This window comes from Anarhichas minor, unplaced genomic scaffold (genome assembly GCF_050575085.1).
Source record: "Anarhichas minor isolate MPS153535 unplaced genomic scaffold, ASM5057508v1 ptg000055l, whole genome shotgun sequence".
In the NCBI taxonomy this organism is placed as follows: Eukaryota; Metazoa; Chordata; class Actinopteri; order Perciformes; family Anarhichadidae; genus Anarhichas; species Anarhichas minor.
The window spans coordinates 3,722,412-3,749,783 of NW_027466501.1; the positions used below are offsets into that span (position 1 = coordinate 3,722,412).

At 41.4% G+C, this 27,372-nt stretch overlaps 1 protein-coding gene across 2 annotated transcripts in view; it reads left to right on the top strand.

Annotated features, from left to right (window-relative positions):
* The window catches only part of slc41a2b (solute carrier family 41 member 2b), a 36,070-nt gene extending 18,046 nt beyond the window's left edge, over positions 1–18,024 (top strand). For both annotated transcript variants that reach the window (XM_076075994.1, XM_076075995.1), the window contains exons 9-11: positions 1,897–2,028; positions 3,747–3,895; positions 16,796–18,024. In XM_076075994.1, coding sequence (XP_075932109.1) covers positions 1,897–2,028; positions 3,747–3,895; positions 16,796–16,981 — 467 coding nt within the window. In that variant the 3' untranslated portion in view covers positions 16,982–18,024. The remainder of the gene's footprint in view (positions 1–1,896; positions 2,029–3,746; positions 3,896–16,795) is intronic.
* The last annotated feature ends 9,348 nt before the right edge of the window (positions 18,025–27,372 follow it).

Below are 27,372 nucleotides of genomic sequence, written 5' to 3' on the forward strand. Positions count from 1 at the left end.
CTTGGATGATCCGATCACAAGGGGAAAGCTTTCGGTTCGTCTGTTCACACCCAGCATAAGAATGCGTCTCCATGTACGTCTCGAGTGAACCGCTTCACGTCTTACTTTGCCCTGCTCTTAATGCAAATAAACACAAAATAAACACATTGTTATCACAGCAGGTGTTGTGGTATAAGATTACATTCATGTCTGTAGTAATATCCTGCACATTTGTGAACTCTGGTACATTTAATCAACCTAAAAATATAAGGTTATTGTCTACCGGGGACCTGCGTACCGCCGACTCTGCACAGAGCTTAAGAGAGCGGGCAGGGGGCGGTGGCGGAGAGCTGCTCATCGTGCAGTTATGTCTGTTTACAGGCCCCGCGGCAGTGCTGGTAATGCTCCAATAAGATGTCACCAGGCCGACAAAGAGACACAATAGATTGAATTAAGTGGACAACACCCCGAGGTGGTGACAGGGTCTGATTCGATATACTCGTTACCACAATAACAGGTCTGGGTTGTTTTTGGGGGCTGAGACATCCTTCTTCTTGTGTTTATAGTACACAAGTTATAGTACACAACCACTTGAGTGACTGAAAGCAGCCTTGTATTGAGGATCTGTTTCCCCGCTGCACTGCGAGCATTCCAATGATACATTTCTTATGATTCTCAATAAAGAGACGTCTCTCTTTTCTGGCAGTTTTTACAGACATAAAGGGAAAATAAAGGTTTTCTTCTTCTCTTCTGCTTAAACGGCACTCACCTTGTCAGCTACTTTGTTGCTGATATCTGTATGTATGTGAGCTCTCCTGCAGGGCTTAGTCACCAGACTGTGGGTACAGGGATGTGCGTGCGTGCGACTTGCTAAAGGGAAGGTGTGATAGCTGCAGTATGTGAATGTAAAGTGGCCCTGTGTTTCGTCAGCACAGATGGCGATCCACGTTCTCTTGACTGTTCATCTGCTCGACAGGGAACATGACTGTGATCCCTTTCACTCTCTTGTAATGTGCTAGTATTATAAAACTTCAATACAGCACTGGCTCTCAAATGTCTTGTCTGTTTAAAGTAAAGTCAAATCAATCATTTTTAGAGGCCTGACACAGCGAGGAGAGTGAGAGAGAGAACATTATTTGGTGTTGCAGATTTTCTTGTTTTCCACCATGGTATTTATCTTTCAAACTAGATTTATAGTTGTGTTGAGGTAATTCGGCCTCCTCTAAGCCCCGCCCCCTGCTGCTACTCCGTCAAGCTGTCAATATATTATGTCATTTATTTTTCATAGAGAGACAGACGGGGTCTATATGCGTTTCCCACTCAGACTTGGAATAAGAAAACCTAAACAGAATGCAGTTGCTCTAAATGGTATTCCTTCCACCTCTACAATGACATGTCAACATGTCTAGAAGGCATATTAATATCCAAAGTAAATTCCACTTCAGTCTCTCCAATGGAGTTTTTTAACCATTCATTCATTTGATTTGTTGTAAAAAAAATAAATTGGCGGATATATGTATTCTTTACTGAAACTTAAATATTGATTTGCAGCGGCCTGTACTGTACCTTTTTAGGTACGTATAGTTCAGTCACGAATTGTCTGTAGGCACAGTTGTAGGCTATTTATGTCATTCAGTTATTTGTTTTCAGAAGGCAATGGTTAATATAATTCATAGGAAAAAAAGGGATTCATTAGTGCACAGCACGATCATAGTTACATCATCACTGACAATGTCTCCGTAAAGTCTGATCTTTAGAAAAGAGTGGGAACCCGGATGAATACTGAATGCGGTATCGGTTGGTAGCCGTTCTCTGTTTACTCAATGAGTGATGATAATTAATAGTCATATTTACCTGCTTTGACTTTGTCTCTTCACTGGCCTCACCTGACACTGAATGCTCTCCTATCTTGTGCAGGGATCGGGGGTAACCTGGTGGCTATTCAAGCCAGCCGGTTCTCCACTCACCTGCATTTCCACTGTGCTCCTGGGGAGGTTCCCGAGGAGGCCAAGGGCTGCTACTACCCCTGCCGCACATTCTGGGGTAGAGGTTAGTACAACGCAGGCAACACTACTGACCAGTTATTAAATTAAAGTCACACGTTGGCTACGGTGGCTAGGCATAGCCGGCCAACTCCATAGGCCTTTCTTAATACTATGTTTTTTTAATTATTATTTTACCCCCAGATTCAATCATACACATAAACACTTGTGCCATATTTAACAGATTTCCCTTTGAACTCTGGGTAATTTTAATCATAAAGTCACAGTAATATTAATGATATGTTATTATTAGAATTACACACATTGTAATTGGCTGTCGCAGAGGTACACAAGTACAGAGGTACACTGTGGGTCTCCTGCTGTGTGCCCGGTGAGCCACACCCCTGCTGGGTCTCCGTCCCACCACGTCCTGCTGTCCCAGGTGTGAATGAATTCCTTGTTAGAAGTCCAGAGTGAAAACCAGCAGGACGGTGAATCCTGTGGACAGTAGGTGGGCTGATTCACCAAACTATTCAGGGATGTATTTTTTTTAGAGAGTACATGCTCTCTTTTAGACAGTTTATTTTCTCCTGCAAAGAAACGATTCCCTGACATTAGGGCTCCATAAACAGATTATTTTAGTAATCGAGTATCCCTCTGATTATTCCATCGATTTATCGAGTTGTCGGATAAAAGTTACTTTTGCTTTATTAAGGAGCAGCAGTAAATATACAATAGAGAAAAATAAGACGAACAACCAGTTGCTTTCCTTTTAAAAAGAATCATCTTTAGTTGTCATCTACAGTGGTTACTTGCAACAACAACAAAACCAACCAGAATTCACGTTGTTTGGAGGTAAATAGTTGTATTTTTTAAAAGTCTTGGCATTAGTAGTTTTAGTCATGTACTCTAAGGTGTTAATTCTTTCTCTTATATCTATTTATATTATGCCATAAAAACATCTTCAAACTACAACTGTATTTATAGAAGTTTCTTGTCAGGAACAACATTTTACAAGATTATATTTGAACACTTCATGATAGCGTTATAATTTATCTTTGCCCAATACTAATTCTTTACTGAATAGAGCTTAAACTAGGGCTGCCAAAAATGACGATCGAATATTCTTTCTTAAAAAACATAGGTTCAAACTATTTATTTTCTATTTATTACGCATTATGTCCACCGTGCCATAATTGGCCACGCAGGGCGACGTGCCGTATTGAGCTGAGCTTTCCTTCGGACGCCCTTTTTTATTTATTCCTGTCGCTGTCTTTGAAAGCACTGCAATAGACTCAAGTAACCATACGATACCTCCTCATCTCACTACAAACACCTAAACAAGGTGGCAGCTGGCTGGAAGGAGCTGAACGTTTCCTACTTCTTGAATGATTCTTTCCAGCTTGACCAATCCCCACCAAAAGCATTTTTGAGAAGCGTTCTGCTGAGTGTACCAATCCACACTGACTCTGTGAGACGCGCTGCTGACAGAGAATTCTCGCCTTTTTTTCACACTTGCATACACAAGACCATGCTTAGACAGCTGTTTAAATCACAAATATCCAACTGTAGATGTGTTTGAATATAAAACTTCAAACTGTACCTATATTGATTGATCAAGTTGGTCTGTGAGCTCGATTGTTTCACTACAGACAGATTGCCCTCTCTACCTACGATTGGAAATATCAATGAATTAATGCAAACTGCTGATTTCCTCCCATGGAGCTAACATGAAAACTAGTTCGTCTCACATACACCTTTAACCTCCGTGTTGTGTTTTCTCAGGAGCCAATCATCGCTCTGCTCAGGTGCTCATCCTTTTGGTGATCCCCGGTCACCTGATCTTCCTCTACACCATCCACTTGATGAAGAGCGGACACACCACCCTGACCCCCATCTTTATGTCCGTCTACTTGGCTGCTGCCATGCTGCAGGTGAGTGCGTGATGATGTGTGCTGGAATATGCGAGAGGCTTTTGCACTCTAAAATAGACTGTTTTACACTCAAGGGACCCAGAGTCTTAATATAGCAGACATTAATGCTGCTTTAAAGAGAGTTTCGTTTTCAGGAAGGTTTTCAAAAACAAAAAGCTCCGTCTCACGGGATTAATTAACCGGAACCCAAAGTGTTCATTTAGGCTTCAAGTCTATTATTTTTACAGTACGCGTCTAGATGTGAGGTTGATGGTCAATAAAAAAGCACAGAATAACAGTGTCTTTGGCAGCAGAGCAGCAGCGCAGCGGCGGCGATGCACTCAGCTGTGTGATCATTTGTCCCACCGTCCTTGAGCCGGTTAAGAGAGGTGAGTGAGGAGTCACCAGTCAATCAATGGCATTATCAAATAAATCATAACAATGGTTTGTGAACGTACGACTCACTGCAACCACGATGTTTTGCCATGTTCCACAAGCTCTTTAATCATTTGTTAGTCTAATAAATAAACAAAATAAACCCTCAGAAGGTCAAGAAAGTAAATGTTCTTACACCTTTTCTACATCTTAAATGAATTCAACCGCACACCTTCTGAATTCAAGTTTCTCTCTCTGAGAGAAGACCGGCTTAGTTCACTCGACAGAAACGAAATACAACTCACTGTTTCAACCATCACCAACTGTGGTTAGGTCGAAATACACTGATAATATCCAAAGTTCTTCAGAGGCAGACTATTAAATATGCAAGGTGAAATGACAAAAATTGCCAAAACATCCAACTCAGCGATGTACTCAGCCGATCCATCTCCAGCATTTTAAATGAGAGAAGAGAGTGATTTATGATATAGTTCTGAATGGTGTTTGTGCATATGATTACCACACACACACAATAATCTGTGACTATGCAACACCAGTTTGCATTATGACCTTCAACAAGCTCATTTTACCTGCACTGTTCATTTCCATTCATATGCAAGAGGAAACATAATTTTCTATGAAAGATGAATGTGAGGACGTGTGTTTCCTTCCCAACACTTACATACTGAAGTAGGAGAATCAAGTGTGTGTGTGTGTGTGTGTGTGTGTGTGTGTGTCGTGAATTCCTTGAGCGTCGTGGTTTTGAGCGACGCCTGAAGGAATCTTTTGGCAGCAGTTAAGATAATTATGAAGGAACAACTTGTGGGTTATGATGAATTCACTTTTTCAGCTGCTCCAGGATCTGTATCGTGGTCTGGAATTTTAAGAATTCAGTTAGCGTGTTTTTGTGTATGCTGAAAGGCTTTTGAAGGCTCCCTTAAATCTTTAATGCAGACATTGAACATCAGGATGTAATCCTGGCCGCTGAGGCGCTGGAAACTTTCCAACTGAATTAAGTCCATAGCAGGAAGAGCTGCTATAAGGGTGCTTCAGTCCCAGATGGATTATCCAATGGCAGAGACAGGCCCATGGAGTTCTTTGACATCTTGATATTCACAACCACTAAAGAGAGCATACTGTATTGATTGGATTTAAGAACCTTAAACACCATTTTGCTTTTTGTTTTTTTAAATGTTCGACATGGTGAGAAAGACCAAGACGCTGCATGTCAGAATAGTTCATGAACTTCTTTCTCGTCTTTGTCGTTCTGCTTCTGGGAAGGTCCCTGAATTCTGCTTTGAATGAGGGTTTCTGCACTATGTCACAGCAGCAAGGTTATTACGGGTGTGATTATCTATTGATTATAATCAGTACATCAGTACAGACTCAGGCAGAATAGCAGACGTTAATTATTAGGCTGAGTGTTGCACAAAATATGGAAGTGTAAGACTAACTGAATGTTTTCCTATAGACTGTATATAATACGTGGACGTAGTCGTCACGTGGACGTAGTCGTCTTGTGGACTTCCATTTTGAATCCTTGAGTTTGGCGTTTTGGCCGTCGCCATCTAGATTTTTTTTGCTATCGCCATCTTGTTTTTTGCACCCAGTGAACAGAAGTGACCATATTTGAACACGGAGGAGTGACGTAGAGACCTGTCAATCACAAGGTAGCCCCGCCCTAAAGCATTCCCTGCTTTATGGACTGTCTGACTCTAAATGGACCATCATTTACTAAATGAACATCATGCTGTATTGAAGAAGACTTGAAACTAGAGATTGAGACCATAAACTCATGTTTACAATGTTTACTGAGGTAATAAATCAAGAGAGAAGTAGTCATTTTCTCATAGACTTCTATACACCCAGAGGAGTCGCCCCCTGATGGACACTAGAGAGAATGCAAGTTTAAAGCTTCCGCATTAGATTCACTTTCCAGAACCGTAGGATGCCGCTTGCAGCTCATTTTTAATACAAATGCTAGACTCTGTATTAATCTAAGAAAAAAACCTCTAAAAACATTTTTTCTTAAGATGAAAATCCAGCTCAATACAGAATCCATGTGTTTCAGTGGTTAGCAATAACCATAGCCAGAGGTTTTATGTTTGCTTGTCCGTCATTCTCAGGGGTGCCTGGAGGGAATTTCTCACTTGGACTCAAGAATGAACTGATTAGAGTTTGATGGTCAAAGGTCACTGTGACCTCACGTCAGTCCCATCCTCGTGAAAGCAATATCTCAGGAACACCTTGAGAGAATTTCTTCAAATTTGGCATAAACGTCCATCTGGAACTCACTGTGAACTCATAAAACACATTTTTTGGGCAGAACTTAAGAATTCATATGTTAATTGAGACAATTTCACACAAATATCTAATGGGATAAGATGATGAGGTGATGATATTTTGGACAGACATGGATGTAGGTTGACATGTAGTCTTTATTGTCCCAGAAGGGAAATTTGTTTTCAAAGCCAGTACAGAAATCCCCTGATGGCAGAGAAGAGAGTCTGGAGCAGTAATCATTTCAAGATATGGACAGATTAAGAGACGAGGAGTACACTTGTACATCGAGTAGGAAGGTGGAAAGAAGGAATGTCACGATTCTCGATACTAATTTGATACCATGGCAAAAACCAAAAGTAAAACAATGAATCCCATGTTCTTCAACATACAATCCTTTATTACTGTTTCCATAATGTTGCTGTTTTTTGTTAAAGTTAAACAGTTCATAATTCGCTCTCTATTATCTATTTTATGTCACTGAAAACATCTCCTGCAAACAACTTTATTTAATGAGGTTTCTTGCCAGAAACTACATTTTACAAGATTACATTTGAACACATCACGATACCGTTAGAAATGACCTTTTCCCAATACTCATTTTTACTGCAAAAAAGCCTGAACGCATCCTAATGTGCATCAGTGTCACCTCCGGTTAACGTTAGCTGTTAGCTCTGTGCAGGACTGCGCTGCCTTCCACTCGGTAGCTTAGCATCATTTACACTGACTTAGTAAGGTTAGCCTGTGTTGTCAGAATCAGAAACAGTTTATTGAGTATGTTAACACATACAAGGAATTTGACTTGGTGTTTGGTGTAAAGCATTAAACATAGTTCTGTTTATACCTTGTTTCCGCTGCCCCCTAGTGGCCAATACGACCTGTTATTGCAGTTATGATTTAGCAGAAGGGACGAAACCTCTGCCAAAGCAGGCCCTCTTCCAAAAAAATGTTGTGAGAAACCTTTCAAACCGCTCTGCTATACCACATATCAAGTTCTTCACTGCCCATCTGTATTCCAAGTGTGTTCCAAACACTATGATATTGAAGAAAAAAATACGACTTAAAGCTATTGCTTCCGTCTCAGTTGTCAAACATAAGCCTATGGAGCTCAATAGCAAGTACCTGCATTAGTCTAGCATTGTACTTTTCTGTCTGTGGTTCAGTCTTAAACTTGTGATATGGTGAGAGCTACAAATGGTGAAACCTCTGAAACACATCAAGGTGATAGAGTTGAGTGAGGAGGATTCAGAGGTGAGCGAGCCAGTCTCTCACCAGGAAGGAGAATGTAGAGAACTATTGCACTCAGTGGGCCTGATGTCGTTATCTTTCTGAAAACAAATGTGTGGCCGTTTGAGGGTTATGAGCAGGCTGTACTTGCACAGTGGCTGAGCCTCTCCACCTATACTCCAACCCAGGCACTAATGATGTCAATAAACATTCTGCCACTCTCATCATATTGCCCGTAAACTCAAATAAGCTCGACGGTAATTTATAATCCCTGACCTGCACGGGAAACATTCATTTGAATAATTTCCACGTTTGGATTGTTTGGAGAAATTGAAAGGGCCCGGTTTAGACAATTGAATGAGGCGGACAACAGCATTGGTTATGGCTCTCAGTAGTCCCAGCCAGTGCCCTGGTGTGGCGTATTACTGCATAAGTGAAATCACCGTACCCATGCCGATGTATTTCATCTAATGTCCTGCTATAACCTCAAGCAAAGAAATAAATGTTTAATTCACACATGACCTGCCTTTCAAATATCCAATTGCCTGAAACTGCCATCCATTTGGGATTCAATATATGCAGACCTTACATTGTAGTTTCAGATTTTCCTCTCTGTCCTACATGGTGTCAGACACAATTTGGCAAAGATGTCTGTAGCAGCGGCGGAATTTGATAATGTCACAGAAAGTACTGTAACCGTCTGGTTCTTTAATAGCAAGTGATAAGCGGAAATTGCACATGCTGCCGGTTGATAATGTTCCATTTAAAGAGAAAGCCACAGAAAATTAGGAGAGAAATTGAAACATTTCGGCAGCTCGAGTGGCCGTGATATCTGTGCGAGCCTCACGGCACAGAGTGGAGAAGAAGACTCGAGATCTGCATTTTGCTCAAATCAATAGTTAATAAAAAAACTGAGGACTTACCAAACAAGAGTAGAAAGCACGGCCTAAACAATACACAAGACAACATGGTTTACCAATGCTGTATTAGCCCACAGTGTAAGGGCTTCTTTAGAGAAAGAATGAGGCAATGCAAAACAAACCAAGGCAACGTAGTGCAATACGCCTCAGAGGTGTCAAAGCAAAAGAGAGAATAGCAGTTCCACAGTTTGGAAGTCAAGAAACTCTGAAAAGGGTACGCAAAGTTTACCCCTGATAAATATGCATTACTATGGTAATGTTGCGTTCCTGGAACATTTAATAATACTGAGGTCAGAAGTCTTTAGGTCGGTACACGTTAAGATACAAACCAGTTTTATTTATATATATATATATATATATATATACAGTTGTGTGAAAAAGTGTTTGCCCCCTTCCTGATTTCTTATTTTTTTGCATGTTTGTCACACTTAAATGTTTCAGATCATCAAACAAATTTAAATATTAGACAAAGATAACACAAGTAAACACAAAATGCAGTTTTTAAATGAAGGTTTTTATTATTAAGGGGGGAAAAAAATCCAAACCTACATGTTATAACATATGAAGAATACGGGAGATTGTTGTCACATGTAGTACACAGCCAGTACTTGCCAGAAATTCCTGCAGCTCCTTTAATGTTGCTGTAGGCCTCTTGGAAGCCTCCCTGACCAGTTTTCTTCTCGTCTTTTCATCAATTTTGGAGGGACGTCCAGTTCTTGGTAATGTCACTGTTGTGCCATATTGTCTCCACTTGATGATGACTGTCTTCACTGTGTTCCATGGTATATCTAATGCCTTGGAAAGTCTTTTGTACCCTTCTCCTGACTGATACTTTTCAACAATGAGATCCCTCTGATGCTTTGGAAGCTCTCTGCAGACCATGCTGTAAGATGCAACTCAGGAAATGTCAGGAAAAGTGATGAACTAGAGTACGTTATTAAACAATATTGGATCAGAATGTGAAACGCTTGTACGGGTCTGATAATCCAGCATTTCAGTAAGCAGTTGTTTTTGAAGAGTGCCGTGAAATCCAATTGTGTTTGTCCAGATGATAAAAACCTGCCCTGTTCTACAGCAGCCAATAGAGGGACATTAAGCGATTGTGTTCATTCAGGCAGGATTTAGGTTTATGTATACTTACTGACGTGGTGCACAGAGAAGTCAATCTGAGCAAACAAGAGGGAAGTTAATGTCGGCGAGAGCAGCTTGAAATAGGGATTTATTTGAGTCAACGCACACATCATCTATAAGATGACGTATAATTCCATATTCATCAACTGAGGCCTTGCTTAAACACTCACACGGACATTTCTGCTAGGTGCTTTTTAAAGTCAACCGACTACTGTTAACCATCAATCATTGAGACGGGAATGAACGTGGCTGCGATGACTTCAAAGAGGCTCACAGTATTATAAACCGCTGTGCAGTGTCTTGGTGTGTGCTAAGCCTTCAAACTCCTGGATGCATTGAAGCAGCCTTTCATCATCTCACCAGAACCTGAAGCAACACTCCAGTGCAGCCTCTTGTGTGTGTGTTTTAAAACCAGATTCCATTTTTATTTCTTAACGTGTGCTAATAAGTGATGTCCAATTAGTTCCAGGATTTACAGGAACGACAATTTTTTGGTCCCAATGCCGATAATATAATATTGAATATCCGCAGATACCGAGTCCAACGCGGTGCTCATGAAGTTACTGTAATCAGTCCAATTTAATTTACTGTACTAATAATTGAATAAGAATTGAATTTGGGTTTTCACATACAAGCAATGTGCTTTTCTGTATCGGTGAATAACATAAACATAGTAAGAGAAATGAAAACGAAAAATGAAAGCAAGTATTGCAAAAATCAGGAAAGCGAAAAATAATAATATAAATATGAATAGAAGGAAAATATGAAAGAAAAATGAAAAACTACTATATAAATATGTAAAATATATCTGAATTAATAAAGGAAGAGCTGTGCAGTTTTTAGAAGTAGTTATTTAGTGCAGAAATGTTCAAAAAAGCACGTACAAAGTGTAAAAATGATATGCATGATATGCACCACAGGTGTCTAGTACTACACCCGTCAACAGCAAGTTTAACTTTGGTCATCAGGTTACTCGTTGGCAAGACAGTTTGTAAGTTCTTGATTGATTTAGTTCACTGAGGGACGAATTCCCAAAGAGTGAATTGTGGCTGCTGATGGCAGCGTGTGTGACGGCTATCCGCTTCCTTCTGAAGGTCATCCGCTCCCTTCTGAAGGTCATTCTCACAAATCACATGCAGAGAATGAAGCAAAACCTGCAATTTTTCCTTTTTTGCAGCTGATTGCCGTTATCCATGTGGCAAACTAAAAGTGCAGTTGAGGCTGATGTGTCGGTTGTGTGAGGGGGAGAGTCAGCAGAGTAACTTCATTGGTTATTTAAATCTCGTTTTGTTTCTCATGTATTTTCCAGAATGACATGTAGGGGAGCTTTATTCATTTACTTTTCATGACTGTCACTGCGTCCCAAAATAAATGAGTTTAAGCGGACATCCCTTTTAAATGTGATTCAAATACCAGCAACTCTCTAAAGATGCTTCACATTTCACTGTTACTGCGTGTGGCTAGTAGTGCTGATCCTTGTGAATTACGCTCATTTGCATAGAAAGGGGCCAATTTTGTGCTAAATGTCTGCAAATTACCCATTTTAATTTGAATCCGTGCAAATAGGATTGGAGCACTATTTGCTTGGCAGTACTAAAGTACTGTGTATACTTGGACAGTAAAATGGTTTATTTTTGTTTCGTTTGTGCGTGTTTAGCGTCCGCAAAAGCTGCACCCTGGTGTCAGAACTCACGGTCTATTGCACCATTGCACTCTGTAGAGCCTGGCTGGCTGTCATGTAGGAGAGCAGCTTCACAACACTGATCAGGTTTATTTCGCCAAATACCGATCCTTCGAGATATGCACGGATCATTCCGCCATCATTCCGGTCACATAATATTTAAGAGCAGGTCGAATGTCATTTTCCTGGGGGCAGGTACCAAGTCTTTGCAAGGACCTGCAGCAACACAACCACACTATGCAGTGCTTTCTTAAAGTGTTTTCTGTGCAATTGTTTGCTCTAAACACCTGCCAAGTACGGTACGGTCCAATCAGTCTACAGCAGGGGTGCCCACACTTTTTCGGCTTGCGAGCTACTTTTAAAATGACCAAGTCAAAATGATCTACCTATATATGATCTATATATATATATATATATATATATATATATATATATATATATATATATATATATATATATATATATATATATGATCTATATATATATATATATATATATATATATATATATATATATATATATGATCTATATATATATATATATATATGATCGATCTATATATATATATATATGATCGATCTATATATATATATATATATATATATGATCTATATATATATATATATGATCTATATATATATATATATGATCTATCTATATCTATATACTGAGTATACTTTATATTTACAATATATGTTGGCGTACCTTGCATAACTGCATGAACCCTTATGGCACAATACAATTCTGTACATTTTTGGTCATTACCTTACTCTGATGACTTGCACTGAATGGGATTGGCCAGAGTTGCATAGTCCGGACAGTAGCTGCTGGTAGCCCGCCTCAAGCAGACTTCAAATGATCATCAGTCATGGTGGAACGGTGTATGGACTTAATGTTCTTCATGTGGGAAAAGGCTGACTCACATAAATGAGTAGAGCCGAATAATGCAGTCAAGAAGGGATCACATGTCCTCATGTTTGGGTACTTTTCCTCTGTGAGAAAACTGTCCATGAGCCCTGGACTTCAGCTGAATGTCAGCTTGCAGTGTCAAAATCTCATCCTCTACTCCAGACGAGTTCAGGTGAAACAGCGTTGCAATTTTTGATGCGAGTAAATCAACCTCAATATCTTCCCGAAATGTGCAGCACATAAGTGTAGCAACTGGCTCGAGTAAAGCAAAGTCTCGAAAGCGTTTGTCAAACTCTGACAGACACTTGTCAATCTGCTCTGTGTAGCGCGCACTGTCAAGTTACGCACACGCCTTCCGTTGAGTCTCCAGTTCTGACGCGAGGTTTTGGACGTTTCCCAAATCATGGCGCTGCAGCTTTAGCTTCTTTAGTAGAAATAAATTGGAAGGCTAACTAATTAGCTCGCCGTAGTTTTGCAGTAGCTCGCGCGGTTGACCGCGCATACGTGGTGACCCGTGTGTTAGAAAATCAAGTGGCAAATGCCATGCGGACATCTCATTTTTTTTGAATGGCATGCGATCTACCTGCACTACCTCCGATCGACGTATTTGGCACCCCTGGTCTACAGGAATTACAATCAGAGACCCTAGCAGTGTCTAAACATGAACCCATTCTCAGAGCATCGGCCTCCAAAGTTTGTGAATCTGACTTGGAACGCTGGTACGAGCAACTTTACGGAAAAAAAAGCGAGATATATTTAGGGTAATAATAAAAACCATGTTTTTGCCCATTGTCTGACCAACAGGTTTGTACAGACACACAAATGAGTCTTTTTGAAGTTGCTACAAGAAAGAATATTTCCAAAACACTGCATGATGTCGGAGCACGAAACTTTGTCAGTACTAATTTTGCCACGGCTTCTGTCCAACTCTGTTCGTCAGAGAGCCGGAGAAATTGCATCCAACCCATTGTGCTCCCAGCATCCACGCCAAACTCGGCAACAGTCAGACTCTCATTTTCAGCTGTGCATCTCTGCCACCTGTGTAAGTGGTTTGTAATTTGAGAAATTGACACGAAGGCAGTAGCAGCGAGCGTGGCCATCTCAGGAGATCAAACAACTTTATCTAGCAGACACTCTTGATTAAGGCTCTGAACACAGAGATGGAAATTAGATGCATTAGATGCATCTTAATCCTTGAAAAGCTGAGTGCCTGAAACTTCTCCCAAGTTCCTCTCTGTCTTTGCCTCCCTTTCTTTGTTTGTCTGAGGACAAAGCTGAACTAATATTGTCAACGGGAAGCTCTGCACTGCAAATAAGGGATTGTAGTTGACAGTTTGAGGCAAACAATTGGCTCTCGGTCTGACGACGGATGAAGCTCAGTTCATACCCACCGTAGTGTGGCCAGCGCAGGGTGCAAAGTTGGAGTTTGAATCAGAACTATCAAATACATTCAATGTTTTAAGCACACATCTATGAAATCAACCCTGGTGTCAGGAAAACATGCCTGAACATGCCTGAGCAGAAACGTTTGGGACCCCATTAGAATTATGAAACTAGAGCGTGACCATAAAAATATTACTCCATTATTTCCAGGGCAACAAAGGAGGAATTTAAAATAAAGCTTGAGCATTGGCCCCAGACGGGGGAAGTATATAAGGCTGTGTTCAGTGGGGCAAATGCTCGGGTTTACTTCTTGCTCAAAGAATAAACTCTATTGCATCGAACTCTGACTGCTTACGGTGATTTTTTTCAAACATTTTTTGGGACTCCAATAGGAGCAAAAAAACAGAATAGACTAAGTGTTGGAGCAGTAGTTTTAGACTTTATTGACTGGCCCAGTCTGAGCTGTACAATGGCAATAACGTTTTTTTTTTCTTTTCTTTTCTTCAGATACTTTATTTACTTTATTAAGGTTTAATTTCGGCCAATGCGTTCCGCCTCTTTGATGTGATTGGTCGATACTACTTGGACTACAAATGGAAACCAGAACGCTTCCGATTACAAAATCTTGTCTTGTTGCTATGCAGAATCGGTAAGCAACAGGACAGATTTATAGTTTATAGAGATTATGCTACAAAAGCAACAATTGGTACAACTGAGAGGATGTCATCATGAATAATAGACTGACTGTGGATAGTCAGGTTTAAAAGCTTATTGTGCGCCTGTGAGGCGCTTTCATCGTGTCATGACTGCACATTATTGGACAGGAAAGCAGGAGGCCATGTTGTTCAACAGGATTACACATTCCATCACAAAGACTCCCCCGCATCCAACGACTAGTGGGGCTGTCAGCAGGCTATCGGAGCTCATACATTAGTGTATTTTTCTAATGAAATGATATATTGTCATAATCAATTATCCCCGCTACCTCTTGATACCATCGTTGCTGCTTGTATTCCCCAGCATGTTAATATCCTCCGATGACTGCTATCCCTTTTTGTTTGTAGAATGTTTGCACACAACTCTGGACAGCTCATTTCCCCTAAATTATAGACTTGTCCTTATCTTGTAATAGACTTCTCTTTTACTCTCAACACGGTTGCCTCCATGCATGGAAACTTGAATTATGAATAACTCTCTTAACTGGTCTCTCGGTCTGCTGCTCTGTCCATTACTCCTTCTCATCTCTGTCCCCACTACAGTTTAAGTGTTTATGCCATTCTGCACAGCATTTCAAAGCACGTATTCATCCCAGCCTTGACAATACAAGTGTTTTCTTTTCCCCATATTGCTCTTCTTTTTATTTTTTGGTTAAGGATTACACTCCGACTGCCTCTCCTTATCCTCTTTTCTTTTGCCTTGTTATTCTTTGGGATTGCCATGATAAAGCCCTGCTAAACAAGTCAGAAGTGAAAATAAATGAATCAGGAGTTGCTAGATTCAGGCCCATCGCTACAACATATTAGTAAAATGGGTAAGCTGACAACAACCATTATTTTTTTTAAATTTGTATCGTCATTAAGAAGAGTGTATAGCCAAGCTAGTGGCTCTGTAAGGCTGTATGCAGCATGGTGCTTTGAGCTAAATGCTAACAACAGCATGCTAGCATGCTCGCAGTTACAATGTTAGCATTCGGATATTTAGAAGGTATAACGTTTACCATGTTCGCCCTCATAGTTCAGCCCATGAACTGCACGGCTAGTACAAAAAGAAATGGAGGTAACCACCTTGCCGTCACCCATTGGTTTCCATCTTGTCTTTTTGGAGCTAGCTGTGACCATATGTGGAGGAGAGGGTGAAGCTAGGGAGGGATACACATTGCTAGGCCTCTATCCTGATTGACAGGTCAGTGTGCTAGTGACCTGTCAATCACAAGGTAGCCCCGCCCTAAAGCATACTCTGCTTTATGGTCTATTTGACTCTAAGTGGACCATCATTTACTAAATGAACATCATGCTGTATTGAAGAGTTATGACTCATATTTACAATGTTTACTGAGGGAATAAATCAAGTAAGAAGTAGAGTCATTTTCTCATAATCTTTTTGATAAACAAGTCAGAAACTCCATCCACAAAGAGCAGCCGGACCAAAACTCTTATCACAGTGAGCAATCAACAATCAATTATCGGAGCATTTGCAAAGACAACAAAACAGAAACATGACTGTCATGGTTGGCAAGACTGTACGAAGGCAGTTACTAACGGTTGATCAGATTTACTGATCCCCTTGTGTGAAATAGAGCTCACTGCTTATACAATGTGGCCACTTATGCGTATTGTGACATAGATATTTATATCTATGTGCATCTCTCTTCAGCTTTTTGGGGACAATAATTTTAGTTTTTAGGTTTTACCAGTTCATCTTATCAAAAGTTTTAAATTTCTTATTTATACTGTAGTATTATTTGTGCAATGGTTTAATATGATTCCTAAAGGAAAAGTTTGACATTTTGGGAAATACGCTTATTTGTCATCTTAGCTTAGCATGAAAGCTAGAAACAAATCAGCCAACCAGTACCTCTGAAGCTCACTAATGAAATTATTAAATATCTGTTGTATGTCATTTGTTCCTACCAAACCCAAGCGTCAAAATTACTCTTCTTGGCCGTGACAGTTTGCCAGACAGCTAGTGGAAACACCAGCTTAGCTTAGCACTGTTTGTGCTAAGCTAAGCTGCTGGCTCTCGCTACATATTTACCATGCAGCCATTACAGTGGTATCAACTCACTCATTAAACTCTCAGCAGGAAAGCTAAGAAGTGTTTCCAAAAATGTCGAACCATTCATTTGAATTGATTACCACTGACTTAATGAATCGATAGTTTTAAATGGATTGAGTCCTGCTCCACGTCGTTCCGTCTTTTCTGCCGGTTCTTTTCGAGAGAAGTGACAACGTAGGCCTCCCACAATATCCTCACATTAATGAGCCGCAGACAAATCCTCCTGTGTTTCTCTTCCAGGTGTTGCTGTTGTTGTGCATAGCAGACTGGATGGTGCACTCCATGTGGCGGAGCGGCAAAGATCCCGACAGTTTTTCCATTCCTTACCTGACGGCTCTGGGCGACCTGCTGGGCACCGCCCTGCTGGCACTCAGCTTCCACTTCCTGTGGGTCATAGGAGACCAGGACAGCGATGTGGGTGACTGAGGCGGCCTTTGACAACAAGGCATCGCCGGCCTTCGGCGCCCCCCCCCCCCCCCCCCCCCCCCCCCCGACTTCTCACTCCCTTCAGCCCTTTGGGAACGTGGGCGCTCTCCTTTGCTAGCCGGCACATTAAACCACATGGTGGATGGTTTTTAGAACTATTTTCTGCTCTTGGCTTTTCTTTCTTTTTTTATTACACACAAAAGACATATCACATACATTTAGACTGTTCTCAGCACAGATTTGAATCTGCATAGTTTGCACCGAAGCACTTGCATATTTTCTTGCTGGTCTTGCTAAGAGGAGCAGGAAAACATCCCCCACAGCGCTGAGGAAACATCGCTGCTGCTGCTGGCAAGCATCAGTCGGAGGTCTTCTACTTAAAAATATCTCTTTTGTTGGTGTATATTTTGGGGATTTACCACCCACCGTGTCACAAACTTCATTACCTGCCCTGTGTGTTACGGCTTTGCAACATCAAGTCAGTGGAGGGACACGGAGACGACCACGGTGAAGGTTTATCCGAGATCAACTGAACAAACGCTTTGAACTGCCACGTCAGCAGGTCTGCCAGCACCAGGGCTGGGAGGGGGAGTAAGGTGGATTTGTATTGGTGGTAGGAGAAGTTGATGTTTCTTCACCTTTTTATGCGTCTGTTTTTTTCCAGTGTCCAAATGTGCTCTTTCCAAACAGAACAGTTCTAATTTTCCCTTTTTTTTAGTATTTTGAGTTCCCCTCCACTGTTCTCTGCAAGGCTAAGCTGGAACATTGCTCCCGGCTGCAAGTAAGCGAACATTTCTGCGGCTGGTTTTTTCTTTTTATTCGTTCAGATGGAAACTTTTATTTTTTCTCATTTGTGTTTTCAAACCTGTCCCGACCCTTTTGGGAGACCAGCAAGTAGATCAATTCCAGTCTCACAGATCCTTCCTATCGCTCTCTGTTCTGAATTTCAATGATTTCTTGCCAGGATTCGGTGCAGTGAGCACAGAATCTTGGCAAATTACAAAAAGTGTCAAATTGTAATAAATTGATAATGTTTAAGATCATTTAGTTCAAGGTCACAAGTCATTTCATGGCCCGACATCTAACACTATATGGTACCCAGTTGTTGAGAATTGACCCTTCACTAAACCCCTCCCCCTGAACAGTGATTGTCCAATCATTGCTTAGCAACCGTGACTGGGCACGTCAGGTCTGTACAGCAAGTTGTGGATTTCTCCACATGTTGAAGTGGTGTGCACGCGGCTGTAGCTCACTTGGTATACAGAAAGTTTGGATGAAGGTCTTCCATTCTGAAACAAAACTCACAAGAGCGTAAAGAATGGATTCAACATTGTTTTTATCTGCTAACACAAGCTGCAATCGTTAGCATACCTACAGTAATAACCGGGTTACTTCCAGGGCTCAGAGTCAGGTTTTTATAGCCTACAGTCGTACATTAAAGGTAGCATAAAAAGAAGCCCCGTTCACGACTACACATCCACTTTGTAGTTAATATTTACTGTGTTGGATCAAGTTTAGATGAGAAACCCCGGCAGCGTTGCCACAGACACCATTACGTTTGCCAGACACATGGCTTAGTCCTCATCCTAAAAGCTTGTGCTCAAGTGCAACCTTAAAAGTAAATAACATACAGGTTGAAAATTCAAAGTATGTAAGCTGAGCAGCCAAACGGAGTTATGTTAGAATGAAATGGTACTCTAATCTTCTTTTATCATACAAACCAACTAGCTCTACACTGCAATACAAGGGTATATTATTTCTTTATTTAGTGTTGCATGTCTTGTCTTGTGTTAATCGTAGCTACCTACATGTCACCAGGTTGTGACCGCCATGAAGCACTTAGCGTGAACACAGCATCAGTCTTTTAGCATATCATGATCATCGTTTGATCAGCTAAAGGCCACGCTTTCAACCAACTCATCAATTTGACATTAACTTGATTAGCTATCTAGCTAACTAACTAACTAGAGCCCAGCAGCAGTTGTCAGTCAGCAAAATCAGCAACAGGAACTAAGAGGAGCGAGGCGTAGTGATGGTCCACCAATCCACAGACCAACTTACTTTGTGTATCTTTGCATCTTTTCCGCCTCAGCCTCCTGATATTGTGTAAATGTTAACGCTTCTCTGAATCTCATGCAAAACAAACCCATGAACTCTTCTGTATATTATGTCAACCTCCTGTGCTCCCTCTCATTTATGTCCTTTGTTTGTTTGCCCTGTCTGTTAGCCGGTACGGCAGGAAAAAACAAAACATTCCACGGTGGATGTGACGCTAACCACATGCTGTTTACAGTATGCGGAGTATCCATGCATGCACACAGCCAATCAGCCCCTCCATGTCAGCGTAGGCTGACTTTCTTCTTCTTTCAGACTAATATAATCGGTGTTAACATAACCTGATTAAACACCAGATTTTGTTCACTTTTTCAGAATTCTGTGTTTAAAATGTAAGTGTTGGTCCAGATGAAGCCTGATCATTACATTTCTCTCTCTGACTCCAGGAGGAATTACATCTATCTTACTTCAAAAATGAGCTCCCTAAATCGAACCTCCCTCTTTAATCTCAGCAGCATATTGTGTGCACGTAGAAGTTCTGATCAGCTCCAGTATGTGCCTCTTGAGATCCACTGGTTAACAAGGTATTTCTCTCTGTCACGCCATTGATGCAATTTTCTTCCTACAGCATTTTAATACTGTGCAATGAATTCCTTTTGTACTCACTTTTAGTTCTACGACGACGACTATTGTATGTTTGAGGAGTTTCATTACAAAGTGATATCATTAGAATTGCTGGCATGAAACTACTTCGAGAGATCAAAGTTGTCCGAATCTAGAGGGTGATGTACATGAAACCCTTTATTTGCGTTTGAGGCTCATGTGGGCCCAAACCGTCCCAATAAATGTCTTTCCATTGAAAAGCATCTGGTTTGTGGTTATTTCTGTGAAAGGGTTTAGCTGATGAGTGGCCGTCCTCTCATCCACACAGCGGTACTCATTACTGCACTGAAAGGGAAAGACAGCCGTCACACAAGCTCCGAATGCAGCAGATGAAAGCTCACACATTGAAGCAGGAGTTAGGATGGAAATGAACGGTAAAAAATTCCCTTCGTTTGCCTGAAGTAAGCTCTAGATATTATCTACGTGCTCCGACAGTCTCCATGACAACACGACCAGGCAGTGCTCAAACCGCTTCTCTTGGCCTCAGTGTTTGGGGAAAACATGCATTTCTGCACAGATGTCACACATACGCCCACCTCCAACACATAAAGCAGCTCATGTTTCCTGTGTTTGGTGGAAATGACAGAACAGAACTTCTCTCTGCTCTCACAAAATGATTGAGATTGTTTGGACAAAAGCATTCTTCTTACAAGAGACTATTTTTAATAAATAATATTGTGATTGATGAGGTTGGTATGCATTGAGGACAAAGTTTAGCCAGATTAAACATCTTTTGACCCTGTGTTTTGTTTGCAGGAGGGAGTATCGCAAGTTCGAAAAGCTCTTTAAAAAAAAAATCAAATGCACACAATATAATAAAAGATGTCTTAAATAAATATTGTCTTTTGTGACTTCAAAGCAGTAGCTTGTATGGTAGCTTATTTAAATAATCGTGAATCGTATATTAAAGCTACCAGGAGGAACTTTCATTTTGTGTTGTTTTGTGTCCCTGTGGCCAAAAGGGGTAATGTTTCCCTCACGAGTCCCTTTAGAAAACCTCTCCTTTTAGTCTGCCCCGCTTTAGCCCTGGTTCTGGTTCTCCCTTGCCTCCCTTCCCTCCATCTGGCCCAGCAATATGGTCCGGGCCTCCAGCAGCGTGGTGTTGGTGTTGGCCCCTAGTGGGGACCAGCGAGGCAGCCCAGTGGGGCCACTGCTGCCAGGGGCAGAGCGCTCCATCTTCAGCCTGAGCTCGGACTGCAGAGAAGCCGGATCTCGGTCTGTCCACGGTGGACTGGTTGCTGACGGAGGCGCCGCTGGAACCGGAGCTGATTTCGTCAGCGGCATTGGGGGCTGTGGAAGTAGGTGAACTCTTAACTATACAATATTTAATTTGTACATATTATTGAATCATTCACCTTTTAAAAGGGTGCCACTTGCACAAAATTGGGCAGCAATACGCCGCATGTACTCTTCAAAGTGACAGAACATTTACAATAGAACTGAACTGTTACCTGAATGATCAAATCTGAGGGACATGGACTCATGACCTCAGCCATTTGGCTGTGAAGCGTCCCTCCGTAACTGCAACACTAAGCATCAAAGTTCCCCCCAGAAGTGGTCTCAGAATGGATTCGCCGCGGCAGGACAAGCTACCGTACCTCGGTGAGCTGATAAGGAACTGATAAAAGCACAGGCGTCCGCAACTGTGTGGCTTCTCATGAAAACAACCAAGCTAGAATGTCAGCGTGGAAATAAGAAACTTTTAAAGTTGGGTGTCCCAAGGTGTGTCTTTCTTGGAAACGAGAAGAGGATCAAAAGGAAAAGGAGGTAAGACCGAGTGCGTGGTCTCAATCCAAAGTCCTGGATTGTTTAACTAATGGATTTCCCATTTCTCCTTAAACACGGTGAGAAGCAATCCAAACACTCTTCACAACTTTTCAACGTCGTCAAATGAATTTTCTTACCTCTCGTGATCAAAGGCAGTATATATATATATCATATTCATGCTTATGGATTGTCTTACTGGCAGAGTTCTTGAGAGGACTTTCTATGGGTCGGGAGGTTTGTATCGACTAATAATGGCAGGACATCTAAAAATACCTGATTATCAGAGCACTGAACACCACATTCCAGGTGAGTATCAGGCTGTCCTGCTTCATTATTAAAGGCTGAAGCTATAATTCATATACAGTAGGTACGGAAAGTATTCAGACCCCTTTACATTTTTCACTCTTTGTTTCATTGCAGCCATTTGCTAAAATCAAAAAAGTTCAATTTATTTCTCATTAATGTACACTCAGCACCCCATCTTGACAGAAAAAAACAGAAATGTAGAAATTTTTGCAAATTTATTAAAAAAGAAAAACTGAAATATCACATGGTCATAAGTATTCAGACCCTTTGCTCAGTATTGAGTAGAAGCACCCTTTTGAGCTAGTACAGCCATGAGTCTTCTTGGGAATGATGCAACAAGTTTTTCACACCTGGATTTGGGGATCCTCTGCCATTCTTCCTTGCAGATCCTCTCCAGTTCCGTCAGGTTGGATGGTGAACGTTGGTGGACAGCCATTTTCAGGTCTCTCCAGAGATGCTCAATTGGGTTTAGGTCAGGGCTCTGGCTGGGCCAGTCAAGAATGGTCACAGAGTTGTTCCGAAGCCACTCCTTTCTTATTTTAGCTGTGTGCTTAGGGTCATTGTCTTGTTGGAAGGTGAACCTTCGGCCCAGTCTGAGGTCCAGAGCATTCTGGAAGAGGTTTTCTTCCAGGATATCTCTGTACTTGGCCGCATTCATCTTTCCTTCAATTGCAACCAGTCGTCCTGTCCCTGCAGCTGAAAAACACCCCCATAGCATGATGCTGCCACCACCATGTTTCACTGTTGGGATTGTATTGGGCAGGTGATGAGCAGTGCCTGGTTTTCTCCACACATACCGCTTAGAATTAATGCCGAAAAGTTCAATCTTGGTCTCATCAGACCAGAGAATCTTATTTCTCATAGTCTGGAAGTCCATGTGTTTTTTGGCAAACTCTATGCGGGCTTTCATATGTCTTGCACTGAGGAGAGGCTTCCATCGGGCCACTCTGCCATAAAGCCCCGACTGGTGGAGGGCTGCAGTGATAGTTGACTTTGTGGAACTTTCTCCCATCTCCCTACTGCATCTCTGGAGCTCAGCCACAGTGATCTTTGGGTTCTTCTTTACCTCTCTCACCAAGGCTCTTCTTCCACGATTGCTCAGTTTGGCTGGACGGCCAGGTCTAGGAAGAGTTCTGGTCGTCCCAAACTTCTTCCATTTAAGGATTATGGAGGCCACTGTGCTCTTAGGAACCTTGAGTGCTGCAGAAATTCTTTTGTAACCTTGGCCAGATCTGTGCCTTGCCACAATTCTGTCTCTGAGCTCCTTGGGCAGTTCCTTCGACCTCATGACTCTCATTTGCTCTGACATGCACTGTGAGCTGTAAGGTCTTATATAGACAGGTGTGTGCCTTTCCTAATCAAGTCCAATCAGTTTAATTAAACACAGCTGGACTCCAATGAAGGAGTAGAACCATCTCAAGGAGGATCAGAAGAAATGGACAGCATGTGAGTTAAATATGAGTGTCACAGCAAAGGGTCTGAATACTTATGACCATGTGATATTTCAGTTTTTCTTTTTTAATAAATTTGCAAAAAATTCTACATTTCTGTTTTTTTCTGTCAAGATGGGGTGCTGAGTGTACATTAATGAGAAATAAAATGAACTTTTTTGATTTTAGCAAATGGCTGCAATGAAACAAAGAGTGAAAAATTTAAAGGGGTCTGAATACTTTCCGTACCCACTGTATTTCTGTTGATGTATGAGCTTGTGTTGTGTTTAACAACGCACCTCTGTTAGCGTCTAGACGGCTCATTTTTAACAAGGTCGATGGGACGTGAGGTGAGATTGATAAACCGAGCGGTGAGGTTTTGAGGTTACAGTCTGCCGGCTCAGCAGCAGTGATCCAGACAGGACCAGAGGGCGTGTGAAACCCATCCCCCTCCCATCACTCATCCAGCCACCCTTGGGGCTATTAGCAGTATGTTAATATGGAGCCTCGAGAGCGACGGGGGTGTTCTCAGAGGTCTGGCAGTAGCTCACAGCCAGCTCGTGAATCCCCCAGCAGCTCCCTGGGTGCTCAAGAAAACAATTGATGTTTCATACACAACGTAATTTGAAACAGATTTCTCCAGAGGCTCGTGGGTCTTGCCAGTCAAGCCAACGTGCATGTTCGAACAGTGGGTCACAGTTATGAAACCAGGGGCCTTCAATCGCACCAATATAGCAAAAGAGCCAAAGGTTTGTGAGGATGATGCTGAGAACAATCAAACCATTACATTGTATAGATTCATGGGGGATTTCACATGACATAACCACCCCCACATGCTGGTGTTGAAGGTCCTCAACTCTCCATTTGTACAGTTATATATGTACAGCATACAACAAGACATGCAAAAGAGGCACGGCCTAAATGGGTGGTTCTGAAATCCATGCCTCAATTTAGTTGTAAAGGAACAATTCTACCAGTTAACCAAATTAATTTGTATTATTTCATCATAAGGTGCATACAGTCCGTACTACGACATTTTAATGATTTTTTTAAAGACACACTATCATCTGGCATTTTTATGACTTTATGCAACGTACTATACCTGCTTTTTTAGACATTCTACACTATGACATTTTTAGGAATTTTTCGATATACCTTAATATATTTGTAAGACTTTTTTTGGACATACTATAACTATACTATGACATTTTTATGACTTTTTTGACATTGTAAATATATATTTTAATTTACTTTATGTGACATACTTTACCGGTACCTTCTTAAGCCTTTTTGACATACTACGCTGTTACATTTCATAACGTTTTTATACTTACTATAATATTTGGACGTACTGTGCTATGACATCATAGACGTTTCATTCAACATACTATACTAAGACATTTTCATGTTTTACCATACTATGACTTTTTAAAAACACTTTTCTGTTGACATTTTTGATGATTTTTTGTCATATACTATATCAACATGGCATTCTATACTATGACAAATAATAACATTTGTTATGACAAACTATACTATGACATTTTTGACAACATACTACAACATTACTTTTTAATGGCGTTTTATATTGCATACTATATATTGTCACAGATCAAAGGACGACCCAAATGCAGGACTTGAGGTATGTATGTTGAATTGAACACAAAGAGAGCTTTAATAGCAAAAGCTGGTACAAAAGGCAAAACCTTTCAAAAAGAAAGAAAAACTGAGGGAGCAGGCAGAGAAAGGCAGAAAAAGAACCAACCTGAGGACAAACCAGTGAGACAAGTAGGGAATCCAACGATGACCATGAGGGACAAATGCAGAAACGTAGAAATCAGCAAGCAAAGGCAGACAAGCTGACACCGACACAGGGAATCACACAGACTTTTCGGAAACTAGGTTGCTGCTGCAGAAGCAAGACTGACGACCGGTGCATCTATGTATCTTATTGGGTAAACGGAGAAATTCCTGACACCTTGGAGTGACATTCCTGTGGAGTCAGACAGGACACATGAATGTTTCCCTGTTGAATTTATTGAGCTCTGACGTTGATCTGCTTTGACCTGCAGTTCTCTGTCCTCTTCAAACCGTTGTTACTCACACAGGCAGCGTCCCGCTGTCTGAAACGTCGAGTCATTTCTCAGAAAAAAAACCAGAGACAGCTGGTAGCCGGCCTGGATGTGACACTGTGACCTCTGCACCCCCCACCACCACCACCACAACCACAATGTCCTCTATATTTTACACTGACAGTAACTGTACTTTCGGCAAGGGAAGATCGATAGCGCCAACGCCGAGGACGGATGACTCAGCCTGTAGTGGGTTCTCAGTGCTCCTGGAGAGAAATGGCGGTCGATCCGTCTTTATTTAGGCGGTTATCAATCTTGTTTGGCACACGACCCAAAACCGGGATAGAAGGCTGACAGCCGTAACTCTGTGGGGAGATTCACAGCTGGATGTGTGCCACCCTGTGAACACCCCAGACACACTAATTGCCCATCACCTCAGGCGGAGACAGGTTTCCTCTGATCCTCACACGTCATCACTTGACTCCAGAGGAAAGAAAGTGTCCTTCACCCTCCAGCCAGCCAGCCATGATTGGGCCTAAACGAAACACTTAAACACTGATGGATCGTCACTTTTGCAACCTGTCACAGGTATATATATATATATATATATATGTATATATATATATATATATATATATATAATTTTAATGTTTAATTTGTTTGGGTTAACAGCACATACAGTACAGTAAAGTGTACTGTCTGTCTGCTACAGTGTCATTGTTGATGCTACCACCAGGTTAAAAAGTAAGATATTTCAACACATCAGCATCTTCTCTCTCTCTCTGCTCACTGTTTTGTTTCAGTCTCATGGCTCTAGCAAGAAGGATCTGATAAACCCACTCCACCAAACAGTAGACAAAGTAGCCACATCAACTTTATAAGGTGATAATGTGTTTATGTTGTGCCTACAGCTTTTTTGCTGCCACCAAGTGGCAAAAGAAAAATAATCTACTAATGCAGCTTCAAAGAAGTTATTTGCTCTGATTTGTAAGAATGTTGTGGCCATTACAGAGAAATTTGGTTTCCTTCATACATCTCATTCTTCTTCATTGTCAAAATCTGGTACCTCCATTACCCACAATGCAACTCGACCACCGACAGTTCGGCCGTAGAGTTATGCTAGCAGCTAATGTAGCATCTAGATTGGTAAACTCCCCTTTTTCGAACTCCCAGATTTTTTTCTCCAATTTCAATCACGTATTCTTCATCCCCAATCAATGCTGACTCAAGCGACATCACTTGAGGAGACTTCTCACAGCTCCCTCTGGAAACATTAAAGGCTACTTTTGTTCTGTCACACCTGGAAAACCTTGGATGTGTACCATCGGTGGAGTTCCCCAGGAGTCTAGACTAGGCCACTTTTTTTCTTGCATCTCAACTTCCTGTTTTAATTGGAGATACAAGGGAATAATAAAGCCAGGCTAATGTAATTTCACGCACATAAATAAAATAAGTAAATAGAGTACATTTTGTAAGATTAGTATGGAGTAGGCCTAGCATGTTTCTTTGTGAACAGCCTATGTTTGGCTGGAAAGTTGCCTTTCAGTGAGCAGTAGGAACCTCCGCACATCAACTTCGGCAACAGAGGAATTTCAAAGAACACAACAGTGAAACCAAACTTCTATGAGACACGCCCCGTGCCTCCGTCCAGACATCAGCCGACAGCTTGGTTGCTCTCCCCATCTGTTTGTCCAGGGCCTGTGAAGTCTTCATCTCAAGCTGGAAGCTGCCTCAGTGCAGACAGCTCACCAGGTGAAAAGTTACATATTATATAGCTTGTAGAGTAATTACTCATGCCAAATATTTTACTGTACACCCTCATATGCAAGTCTAGTCCAACAAAACCATTCCATAACCATCAATAACCATGTTATTTGAGTATGTGGGTTGGCCACCTGAAAGTAAGTGTGATTGGCTCAAGCTTGTGGAGAAATTGTTCTATTGCTTCCCCTTCTTCAGTGAAGCCGAAGGTCACCTTCAGAGCAGTGCACAGGGCTGTAAAAGATCACAGACTGTGTAAAAACATGGAGCACCATCTGTGCGGTTAATCATGGTTCTATGAAGGAACATTTTTTAAGCCTGGCATTTATCTCACTGT